Consider the following 12,665-nt stretch of genomic DNA (forward strand, 5'->3'; position numbering starts at 1 on the left):
TGGGCTTTACTCCTACCTACACTGCTGCTAAGTTCAACTTCCCAAGGATAATCTAACCTATTGGCTTTCTATCGTCAGGCACCCGAGCCCACAGCCCCAGTGCTGATGTTTCTGACGTACAATAGGAAAGTAGTGCTACTGGGTAAGAATGCTCTTGACACTGAGAAATGATTCTTTTAGACAGAGTTCTCTTTTAGACATATCACGTGCCTAGCCATCAACACAGACAACTTGGAACCATGCAAAAGCAGGTTCTATGCTAACCTGCTATTCACCCCGAGATTCATTACCATCTCATTGGAATACATTCCTTTAGCCCAGTCTTCCCTACAGTGAGTGGTGTGTGTGTGTGTGTGTGTGTGTGTGTGTGTGTGTGTGTGTGTGTAAAACCTATATGAGATTTAAATGGTAAAATCAAGAGAAAAGGCAATCCAATCACTAAATAGTCATATTATTTAAAGACATTTTTAAAAACTACAAATGATTAAAAGAATACATGAAAAAAGTTGTTAAATACCATTAGCCATCAGACAATATGAACCAAAAGTTCCTTGAAATTCTATATTATTCCTGTCAAGAACAGCTGTCATTAAAAAAGCCCATAATAACAAACGTTGTTGAGGAAAACAGGGGGAAAAGAAACCTTTACACACTGTTGATAGTAATGTAACTTAGTACAGGCTGTTTGGAAATTAGCTTCTAGGATTTACAAAAAACAAAAAACAAAATTAGAACTACCATATGACCCACCAAAACTACTACGTGGTACATACAAGAAAGAAGCAGGTGTGTGTCTCTCACTGGATGAGGCATACATAAAAAATGGTGTGTGTGTGTATATATATATATATATATATATATATATATATATATATATATATATAAAGAAGGGGAAGAATATGAGTGAAACTTGAAGATCTTATTCAGTGAATGAAGTATGGTTCAAAAAGCAAAATATTATGTTTATATATATGTATATAATGTATATATACGTATATGATATAGTGTAAGGATGGGTGGGGACATAAAAGGACAAAAAGACTGTTGGGGAAGAAGAGAGAATGATCCAGAAGTCAGCCACTGGGGCCATAAGACATGGCAGTGATGAGTAAATTGATGAAACTATGTTCTACATATACATGTAAATGTCATGATGAAAAGCACTATTTTGTAAAAACTAATGCATGCTAATACAACTTAATCATTTTCTATACGTCATAAGGAACAAAACGTTTTAAATCAAAACCCATGTAGTGAAATCAAAAAGAAAATATCCAAGAATAAACCTAGTGAAAGAGTCCCCTGCAAAGGAATGCACAAGCATTTAGTGAGAAGCAAGTGTCCGGGTACCCAGTTCTGTACAGTCAGCAGCGGCATGTAAAACACAAACATTTGTAGCAGCATGGTTATGAATAGTCCCAAATTATTTTCTATGAAAAAGTTTCAGCCAATGAGCTGTGTTGAATTCATCCAGTTGAAGAGTACACAGGAATCAGAGCAAGCAAACTTGGGGTCAGGATGGTGAAGATTGTCACAATCATCCTATGAACAAAGACAGAATAATTTTGATTGGCAATGAGGTTACACGTGATGCCCAGGATCGGAAGACAGACAGACCCTGGATGGCAACAGCCTTTAGGGATGGGTGGCAGAAAATGGTTTGTAGGAACTGGGTTAATTTCTATTTCTCTATTATTGGTATGGCTGTGCTCACCAATTATTCTCTCAAGTAAGAAATAAATAATTTACAGGTTTTAGTATGAATAGTAGAAAAAAGGGGGGCACATCTTAGCCCTCATGGACAAAATGGGCAAAAAACTAGATTCATATCAAATAATCATAATTTTCCATTGAATAGAAAGAAAAGAAATTAAAAAAAAAACTGAAGGAGAAAGATGGGATTAGAAGTAGAAAGCCGGGTGGTGGAAAGGAACATCAGGGGAAAATCACCAGCCTAAGACAGCTGACACTGCAGCCAGCCACTGTGTGCTGGAGGCCCCTGCTCACTGTGATTTGTTTGTCTGGTTCTGCGGTTGAAAGGGCATCGTGCCCAGGACAAGCAGTCAGGACTGATGTTCACCACACATCTGCTGATGCCTTCTTCTTTTCAATGTGTTCTTTCTCTTTATCCCCACCTGGTTCTACCCTGCTATGTAACATGTTATTTCAGACACCGCTATCACACAGCACCTTCACTGTGCCACAGATAGACAGGTACAAGAATTTATGCAGATATTCACGCTGGGAATTGGACTCCATGGGCAAATAGACAGGGAAATAGGTGTTGAGTCCGTGATTGTGAATACAGAACAATCTTGTGCAGAGACATTTGTACTTCTAAGTATGAATACTTGGAGAAAGTTGCAAGAACACAGTAATCTTGACCTTCTCATATAATCAGGAGCTAACAAAGGCCCAGATGATCATCAGATGAATCCCTGATTTGTTGAAAAAAAAAACTTCAAGTACGTTATCACCAGATAAGTAATGAATGCTTGCAAATGATTCAGAGCACTGGGTGAGAAATTCTTCCTTGATGAACACAAATTAAATATGGAAAATAATAAACAAGGGGGAAACTTCCTTCTGATTGGTCCAAACCTTGGAGGCCTGTTGTATAAAAGGCCCTGACTGGAAGAACTTGCTACATTGTGTAAAACTCATCTGGGAACAGACTATCACTCTCCACTCCAGACACCATGACCCACACCTGTCAGCCATGCTGCTGCAAGACCGCCTCCTGCAGGACCTCCAGCAGCTCTGAATCCAGCTCTGAATCCAGCTGCCCTGTGTTCATCTGCTGCGCCCCAAGTTGGTGCAGCACACCCTGTTGTTGCAAGTCTATCTGCTGCCACAGCACCAAGACTGTCAACAGCTGTTCCCAGCTGTGCTGTCCACCAACCTGCTGTGACCCTGCCTCCTGTGACAGCAACTGCTGCAAGCCAACCTGTGTGACCATCTGCTGCAGCACACCTTGCTGCCAGCCCAGCTGCTGCGTGCCCACCTGCTGCCAGCCTAGCCTCTTCCAGCTCTGCTGCCAACCAACTTGCTGTGAAACCAGCTGCTGCAAGACCACCTCCTTTAAACCCTCCTGTGTGATCATTGGTTGCAGCACACCCTGCTGCCAGCCCTGCTGTGTGTGCCCATCTGCCGCTGATAACCAGCTCCCAAAGGAACAAAGCCATGCTCCTGCGAGAGCTGGCATGCCCTGTGTGCACGAAGCCACCTCTTAACCTTTGCTGGCCAACTTCATGTTCTCACCAGGGGACCTGACAAATGTAGGCTTTCTTAAGAGATGAAATGTGTTGAGGAAGGATGGAGTCCCTCACCCTCTCATCTCCAGAGACTGTGGATCTTGTACCATCTTCATGTGTGACTGGCATGAAGATCTGATATCAGCTTAAGTTCTGAGGCAGGATCTTTACATCTCTAACCAAATAACTTACAAAGGCACTTCCTCCCTAAGAATAACTTTATTTAACCCGTTATCTTCCCAACTGTATTTTCTTCTGCTTCTGAATTACCCCAGATTTTGTGTGTGCCATTTCCTTCTTTCTTCTCACTAGTAAGTTGTGTACCTAGAAGCAAATAATTTTAATAAACTTTGTGCTGCCATCTATTCTGTTTTGTCTATCATTATATTTTGGTAAACCACATAATAAAAATCTACACAACCGGGGCCTAGCAAACACAGAAGTGGATGCTCACAGTCAGCTATTGGATGGATCACAGGGCTCCCAATGGAGGAGCTAGAGAAAGTACCCAAGGAGCTAAAGGGAACTGCAACCCTATAGGTGGAACAATATGAACTAAGCAGTACCCTGGAGCTCTTGACTCTAGCTGCATATGTATCAAAAGATGGCCTAGTCGGCCATCACTGGAAAGAGAGGCCCATTGGACACGCAAACTTTACGTGCCCCAGTACAGGGGAACGCCAGGGCCAAAAAGGGGGAGTGGGTGGGTAGGGGAGTGGGGGTGGGTGGGTATGGGGGACTTTTGGTATAGCATTGGAAATGTAAATGAGCTAAATACCTAACAAAAAATGGAAAAAAAAATCTACACAACCAATAGATTTTTAGATGTTCCATATGGTAGCCTTGCATCTGTGACACTAAGGAGTGTTGAACATCAGTTCCATGGAAGGTTTATATCTAGCATAACTGAGGTTTAATACCAACTGATGGCTATCTTACTAGTTTTTCCAGCTACAGCTGAAATCTAGATTTCGACACATCCATTGTTAATGGGACCGGCACAAATTTTCAAGCGTCGATATCAACCATACCATTGCTAGGACATGGCTGCCTATGAGATTATCATATTGAATAAAACAAACAGAACTCAGAAAGAAAAATTACCTACTAAGTGCTCAGACACTTCAAATCTTATGGACTGTGAGAACGGGGGCAACTAATGCATCATGGAAGAACAAATGTCATCAGAATACATGGTATACTTAAAAGAACTCTATAGAGTCCCTCACTGCACTCAATAAATGGGCACAAGTTAAAAATGAAAGTATAAGTTCCTTTGTGATTGTGTAACACAATCACAAAGGAACTCACACAATATGTACTCACTGATAAGTGGATATTAGCCCAAAACTTAGGATACCCAAGATATAAGATACAATTTGCTAAACGCATGAAACTCAAGAAGAATGAAGACCAAAGTGTGGACACTGTGCCCCTTCTTAGAATTGGGAACAAAACACCCATGGAAGGAGTTACAAAAACAAAGTTTGGAGCTCTGACAAAAGGATGAACCATCTAGAGACTGTCATATCCAGGGATCCACCCCATAATCAGCTTCCAAACGCTGACACCATTGCACACACTAGCAAGATTTTGCTGGAAGGACCCAGATATAGCTGTCTTTTGTGAGACTATGCCGGGGCCTAGCAAACACAGAAGTGGATGCTCACAGTCAGCTATTGGATGGATCACAGGGCTCCCAATGGAGGAGCTAGAGAAAGTACCCAAGGAGCTAAAGGGATCTGCAACCCTATAGGTGGAACAACATTATAAACTAACCAGTACCCCGGAGCTCTTGACTCTAGCTGCATATGTATCAAAAGATGGCCTAGTCGGCCATCACTGGAAAGAGAGGCCCATTGGACAGGCAAACTTTATATGCCCAAGTACAGGGGAACGCCAGGGCCAAAAAAATGGGAATGGGTGGGTAGGGAAGTGGAGGGGAGGGTATGGGGGACTTTTGGGATAGCATTGGAAATGTAATTGAGGAAAATACGTAATAAAAAATATTAAAAATTTTAAAAAATGAAAGTATAAATTTAAAAGATCCTGATTTCTACTAACTTAAACATCCTGAGATAACAACTACTGAGTCATAATGGACTTTTATATTTCACAGTGAGGTTGTTTTATTTTACCTTTTTTGAAAGAACTCTCTGTCGTGTTCTGCACACCTTTTGTTCTACTTCAAATCCTGCTGTTGTATAAGAATCCTTATTTCTGGGCTACAGAGATAACTCAGTTAAAAGCCCACATTGCTCTTGAGATGGACCTGTGTTCAGTTCCCTGCATCCACATAGCAGCTCACAACCACCCATAATTCTAGTTCCAGGGTAGCTAATGGCATCATGACATCCCTGGGCACCAGGCATGTATGTGCTGTTCATATATGCATGCAGGCAAAACACCGGGGTCATCTTGTGTGTGTGTGGCATGTGTAGCCACCTAAGGTCATGTTGAGGCCTATGGCCTGTGTAGCTACTGAGGACCATGCCTGATACAGCCGAGGGCTTTGTTGATGTCTGAGGCCTTTGTTACCACTGAAGCTCATGGGCTTGTCTGAGCTTTCAGGCTACTGCCTGAAGCCTTGTTGATGTCCATGGGTGCTGGAGAGCAGTCTCCACTCTTTGAGGGAGAGCTGGTGCTCCTCCTATCCAGCAGCTGCACAAATCTCCTCAGTTCATAGTTCTGGATTGGATACAGGAAGAGAAAGATACATCCTTCCTGTCAGGTGCTAGCCATTTTACCATGTTGCAGTCGGTATATGGACTTACACATGAAATGGACTTTGTCTGGAGGTTTTGTGGGTTTGTTTTGTTGGTCTGGTTTATTGAAGAGGAGGAAGTAATGGAGGGGGTGGGGATGACATGAGAAGACTGGGAAGTGAACACAATTGAGGCGCATCATGTGAGATTTCAAAGTAATCAAACAAAAGTACATTCAAAATATTTTTAAAAGAAATGATGTATTATGGTACTGTGTGTATAGCAAAAAAGAAAAAGAAAAAAAGAATGAGGTATTACTCAGCTATTTTTAAAAATGACATCATGAAAATTGCAGGCAAATGGATGGAACTAGAAAAGATCATCCTGAGTGAGGTAATCCAGACTCAGAAAGACAAACATGGTAGGTACTCACTTATAAGTGGATATTAACCATAAAATAAATGATAACTATGCTACCATTCCCAGACCCAAAGAGCTAAGTAACATGGAGGGCTCAGGGATAGGCTCCCTCTCACGGCATGGGTTTCAAGCTGGACAAGTTATTGGTTGGCCATTCCCTCAATTTCTGCTCCATCTCTACCCCTGAAAATCTGTAGGCAAAACAAATTGTTGGCTGCAGGTTTTGTGGCTGGGTTTGTATTTTAATCTCTCCATTAGAAGTCTGGCTTGATTACAGGAGATAGCCAGCTCAGGCTCCATATTTTTGAAGGATATATGATCATATTGTGAACCCCAAGATTGTGAAGTAGAAAACCTTTGTTGTGGTGTGTTAGAGATGGGTGCTACAACATTGCAAAGGACCCTTGGGTGACTGACTGTCAGGACGCTAGCAGTTTCTGCCATGTCTACCGTTTTGGAAGCTGCTTGCTCTTCACTTTCGGTTTATTCAGGTAATACTTATCCTTCTCAGGTCTCTGATGGGGTTGAAGACTAGTTATGGTTATAGACTCAGAATTAAGCTTAAGTTGTTAAGGATTTAAGAAAATGTTTTAAGGTGGAAAGAGATTTATAAATGCAAGTTATGATAGTGACTTAGATACAGAACTTAAACTCAGCAAGATAGGATAGATGGTAAAGTACTTTCTCCAAGGTTGCCAAATATAAATGGACTGGACATTGTTAACGCAATTCTTCCCAGATAGTATAGAGTTTATTGATGTTAGAGAAAATTTTTTTTTTATTTTAGACAAAAGGGGAAATGTTGCAGGATATTTGATCATATCGTGAGCGCCAAGATTGTGAGGAAAACTGGATAAATCTTGCTGGGGTGTTTCTCAGCCCCAGCATACAAGTTTAATCCAAGAGCTAAATGAAGTCTACACTAAGTCAAGAAGCAAAGCAAGCAACCAGCTGACAGGGAGTGAACAGAAGTGAACAGAAAGGAGGGACACTGGGTAGGAAGGCATTTAAGACAGTGTGAAGAAGGAGGGAGAGCTTGTTCCTTCTGGGACATTAGTGAAGGGAGGTCAGTTTTCACCCCAGCGGCTCCCGAGTCTTCACTGGTAAAAGTAAACTACTGGATTTTTGTTTAAAAAACAACACCATATCCCCCACTGCTAGGAGTCTTAGGTTACCCTCAGAGATTTCTGAGAATTTGTTGTGGATATTCAGCAATAACATTTAAAACAGAAACACTCTTATCAGCATGACTTTGAATAGTCCCAAACAGTAAACCACCTGTTTGTTTTCTTGTAAAAAAACACACCAACTGATGAGCTATGTCAAATTCATTCAGTGGAAGATTACACAGATATGAGAGGGAACAAACTGGTGGTCACAAGGGTGAAGACAATCCCAACTATCCTATTAGCCAAAGATGCAGACTAATTTTAATTGGCAAATATGTTAAAAGTGATGCCAAGTTGGAAGAGAGACCCTGGATGGCAGTAGAAACAGTCTGTGGGAATGGGTGACAGGAGATGACTTGTAAGGACCTGTGATGATTTCCGTTTCTTAGATGATGGTATGGCTGTGTTTGCCTTTATTCCTTTAAATGGGAAAGTAACCCCCTATGTCTTTTGTAGTATGGATAGTAGACAGAAAATGAGAGAGAGGAGAAAGAGAAAAATGTGCGCATCTTAGTTCTCACAGATAAATAAGGTAATAAATTAGGTATGTCTCAAATAATCACGATCCTCTCATTGAATAGAAGGAGAGGAAACAAAACTGTGAAGTGAAGAAGAAGAAAGACCAGAGCTGGGAATACACATAAAGAGAGTTGGGCAGAACGAAAACAGGGGAAAAGATCACCACCAGTCCAAGATCCTGATGCTGCCTCCGGCCAGGTGTGCACTGGCATCACCTGCTCACCCTGGTTTGTCTGGATCTGAAGCTAAAAGCGCTCCCTCACCGTGACGTCCTCGGTATTGTGGAGATTTTGGAGGCCCCACTTGAGATTTAATAATAAAGACACAGATGAGATATCTGCATAGTTTAAGGCTGTTAGCCTTTTGCTGGGGCCATAACTCAACTCTAACTTAACCAGACTTCTCTGCCATTGCCTCCCTCCAGGTGGCTCTCTCTCTTCTACCTTCCTGACCCATCCCAGGCCTTCATTCTCTCTCCCCCTCTCTCTGACCCCCGACTTTCTTCTGCTGGTTATTCCTACAGCCCCAACTCCAAGCTTCTAGCCCTTTATTATGCAAAGTCACACTGCTTACACAACCCCTTGGCTTTGGGGGCTTTGTGACCTCAGCACAGCCGCTTGTCTCTGTTTTATAGGCATTTGAAGAAGCTACATTTGCATATCCTACTAGCCTGGTGCTGGCCAGCTCTAATTGACAATTCAGATCACACTTTTCATAGCCAGAAAATACAGATTTGTAGGTCATCCCACCACTCGAGGGGTAGGCAGAAAGTGGGGACTGATGATCACCCACACATCCCCAATGCCTCCTTACTCCTAATATGCTCAGGGCAGGAGGGTTGTTTTGTTTTGGTTTGGTTTGGTTTCATACCCACCAGTCCTGGTTTACTTTGCTATGAAACACGTTATTCCAGAAACCCTATCTCATAGCACCTTTACTATGCCTCAGATACACAGGTACAAGAATTTACGCAGAGACTGACAACTAAGACAGTATAGAATTGGACCTTGTGGGCAAACAAGACAGGGAAACCGGTGTTGAGTTCATGGTTGTGAATACACTACACTCATCCCCAGAAACGTTGATACATCTAAGTAGAGATACAAGAACACAGTCATCTTGACGTTGCCATACAGTCAGGAGCTATCAAAGGCCTGGATGACCATCAGCGTTACAACAAAGCTGATGGGATGAACCTCTGATTTATTGGGAAAACTTCAAGTAAGTTATCACCAGATAAGTAATGAATGCTTGCGAATGACTCAGAGCATTGGGTGAGTTCTTCCTTGATGAACACAAATTAAATATGGAAAATGGTAAAGAAGTCCTTCTGATTGGTCCAAACCTTGGAGGCCTGTCTTATAAAAGGCCCTGACTGGAAGAACTTGCTACATTGTAGCAGACTCACCTGAGAACAGAATATCACCCTCTACTCCTGACACCATGACCCACACCTGTCAGCCATGCTGCTGCAAGATCACCTCCTGCAAGACCACCAGCAGCTCTGAATCCAACTCTGAATCCAGCTGCCCTGTGTTCATCTGCTGCGCCCCTAGTTGGTGCAGCATACCCTGTTGTTGCAAGTCTACCTGCTGCCACAGCACCAAGACTGTCAACAGCAGCCCCCAGCTGTGCTGTCCACCAACCTGCTGTGACACTTCCTCCTGTGACAGCAACTGCTGCAAGCCAACCTGTGTGACCATCTGCTGTGTGCCCAGCTGCTGCCAGCCTAGACTCTTCCAGCTCTGCTGCCAACCAACTTGCTGTGAAACCAGCTGCTGCAAGACCACCTCTTTTAAACCCACCTGTGTGATCATTGGCTGCAGCACACCCTGCTGCCAGCCCTGCTGTGTGTGCCCACCTGCCGCTGATGACCAGCTCCCAAAAAAGGCCTGCAAAGCCATGCTCCTGTGAGAGCTGGCATGCCCTGTCGGCTCAAAGCCACCTCTTAACCTTTGCCTGGCCAACTTCATGTTCTCACCAGGCGACCTGATAAATGTACGGTCTGACATAAGAGATGAAACGATTGGAGGAAGGATGGAGTCTCCTCATCTCCACAGATTGTGGATCTTGTCCTGTCATTATGGCTGCCTGCTGTGAAGGTCTGGCATCAGTTTCCGGTGGGAGCCATGCTCTTTATATTTCTCACCAAACAACTTACAAAAACACTTCCCTCCAAGAATAACTTTATTTAGCCTGTTATCTTCTCAACTGTATTTTCTTCTAAGTCACCCCAGATTTTTATGTACCATCTTCTTCTTCCTGCTCACCTATGAGTTGTGTACCTAGAAGCAAGTAATTTTAATAAAGTCTGTGCTATCATTCGCTCCATTTTATCTGTCATTGTATTTTTATAAATCACTTAATGAAGAGTCTATATAAGCAATAGATTTTTAAGTGTTCAATATAGTGCCTTCATATCCTTGATACTAAGCAAAGTGTTGAACATCAGATCAGTGGGAGGTTTTTGTCTGACATAACTAAAGTTTAATACACACTGATTGCTATCCTTCTGGTTCCTCCAATCTCAGGTCCCATAAACCAATGGTCTGTTCTCTCCTTTTCTGTCTTTGGCTATTATAAACATCACTGGTGTGGGATCATATAGCTGTGGCCTCCTGTCATACTTTCTTTATCCATTTACTTCTTGATGGGCATCTAGGTTTCAACACATCTTATCTATTGTTAATGGGATTGGCATAAGCTTATAGGTGTCAATATCCCTTTAATATTCTGATTTCAACTGTATCATTTCCTAGGAAATGTCTACATAGAAGATTATCATATTGAGTGAAGCAAACCAAACTCAGAAACACAAATTATCAACCAAGTTTTCTCATGAGTAAATCGAAGATTTTATACAAAAACTTCAAATCCTATGGGTTGTCTGTGAGAAAGAGGGCAATTAGTGGAACATGGAGGAGCAAATGTCATCAGAGTATGTGAGTACATGCTATCCTTAAAAGGACCCTATAGAGTCCCTCACTACACTCAGTAAATGGACACTTGTGAAAATGAAAATTGAAATTGAAAAGATTCTGATTTCAATTAACTTAAAAAATATCCTGAGACACAGCAACTTGTTTCATGAAATACTCAAAAAGCATCTCACATGATCACTGGCTAGGTAGGCACCGGCCAGCAGCCTCAGTCTCTCTGTACTTGACGCAACAGCATCCGGTTTCCTACATTCTGTCTGCCTCCCTTGTCCCGCAGTCCAAAACGGAAGTTTCTTTCTCCTGCCTCCCCTTTTCCTCTTCCTGACATGAAAGTTGTCCCGCCCAGCAGGACCTAGTTATTCGTGGGCACAAGGGGAACCGCAAACCTGGGAGAAAATGAGAGGGAAGGAAGGAGAAGCGGAGACCAAGAAGGGGTTCCTATCAAGGTCTCAGTTTATTAGGCTGAAACGCCAGGTTTTTAAGCATACAGCGAGGGGAATAGGGAGAGGTTGAAGGGGAATTAACAAAGAACAAAGAAGTGGGCATCTGGGGACATGAAGGCTGAATTCAGGCTCCAAGCTGCGGGAGGCACTCTGCGTTTATCTCCGGAATGTGGCTCCTCCTTAACAGCCTTGGATGTCAGGCTGGGCTCAGCACGTAACTCATGTCCTTAGAAGTCTTGGGAGTCAGGAAGAGATAAGGAAGAGGGGACTATAATTCAGCTTTTTACAGCCTCAGGTGCCAGGAAGGGAATAGGGAAGAGGGGGTGATGACCTGCTCCTTAGCACAAGGCCATTTGGCTTGTTAAGGTGGGAGACTGTGAAAGGCTTGCTTTCTCACGGTATGGTCTCCAACAGAAAGTCCCACATACTTACCCAGTGATTGGTTCCTTGAAATCTTTATTCATTAGGGGAAGGTTCTGCCATAGCAACTGAATCATAAAGTTCCATTATTTTTACTTATGTTTTGACGAGTCTTTGTTGTATTCTTCATACCTATGGTTCTATTTCATATTCCCACTGCTATGTAAAAGTCCTGGTTTCTGGTGCTAAAGAGATGGCTCAATGTTTAAGAGCACATGGCACTCTTAAGGAGGACCTATGTTTTGCTCCCAATATCCACATATCAGCTTCCAACCACTTATAACTCTAGTTTCAAGCTTTCTAATACTATATTCTGACCTACATAGGCATGAAGTATGCATTCTGGCAAAACATGGGGAGCATTCTATGTGAACATAGATCCCTTAATTAAATACAGGAAAATATAATCAAACAGGTGAAAGAAATGAATAAAATTGATCAAGACCTGAAAATGGAAATAGAAGCAATTAAAAAAAAAGAACAAAATAGAAAAAATAGAAACTGAGGGAACTCTAGAGATAGAAAATCCAAGTAACTGAACAAGAATTCCCAAAACAAACATCACCAACAAAAATCAAGAGATGTACGAGAGAATCTTAGGCATAGAAGATATTGATAAATTGGTCAAAGAAAATAATACATCTAAAATGTTCTTGACACAAAACACTCATGAAATCTTTGACACTATAAAAAGACCAAACCTAAGAATTATTATTAGAAGGGACTAGAAGAAGATTCCCAACTCAAAGGCCCAGAAAATATTTTCCACAAAATCACACACACACACAAAAATTTC

General features: G+C 42.1%; 2 protein-coding genes across 2 annotated transcripts; both read left to right on the forward strand.

The window, feature by feature from the left end:
* The first annotated feature begins 2,646 nt into the window (after positions 1-2,646).
* Positions 2,647-3,617, forward strand: Krtap31-1 (keratin associated protein 31-1). The gene has a single exon (NM_027568.3). It carries the CDS (start codon positions 2,700-2,702, stop codon positions 3,231-3,233), a length of 534 nt encoding a protein of 177 aa, NP_081844.1. The 5' UTR covers positions 2,647-2,699; the 3' UTR covers positions 3,234-3,617.
* Positions 3,618-9,477: 5,860 nt separating this feature from the next.
* On the forward strand, positions 9,478-10,398 carry Gm11565 (predicted gene 11565). Its single transcript, NM_001126323.1, has one exon. The coding sequence runs from the start codon at positions 9,511-9,513 to the stop codon at positions 9,979-9,981; it is 471 nt and encodes a 156-aa protein (NP_001119795.1). The 5' UTR covers positions 9,478-9,510; the 3' UTR covers positions 9,982-10,398.
* Positions 10,399-12,665: the final 2,267 nt, after the last annotated feature.

Source organism: Mus musculus, chromosome 11, assembly GCF_000001635.26.
Source record: "Mus musculus strain C57BL/6J chromosome 11, GRCm38.p6 C57BL/6J".
Classification (NCBI taxonomy): Eukaryota; Metazoa; Chordata; class Mammalia; order Rodentia; family Muridae; genus Mus; species Mus musculus.

Coding starts and splice junctions, on each gene's coding strand:
- Gm11565 (NM_001126323.1), top strand. CDS start 9,511: ATGACCCACACCTGTCAGCCATGCTGCTGCAAGATCACCTCCTGCAAG.
- Krtap31-1 (NM_027568.3), top strand. CDS start 2,700: ATGACCCACACCTGTCAGCCATGCTGCTGCAAGACCGCCTCCTGCAGG.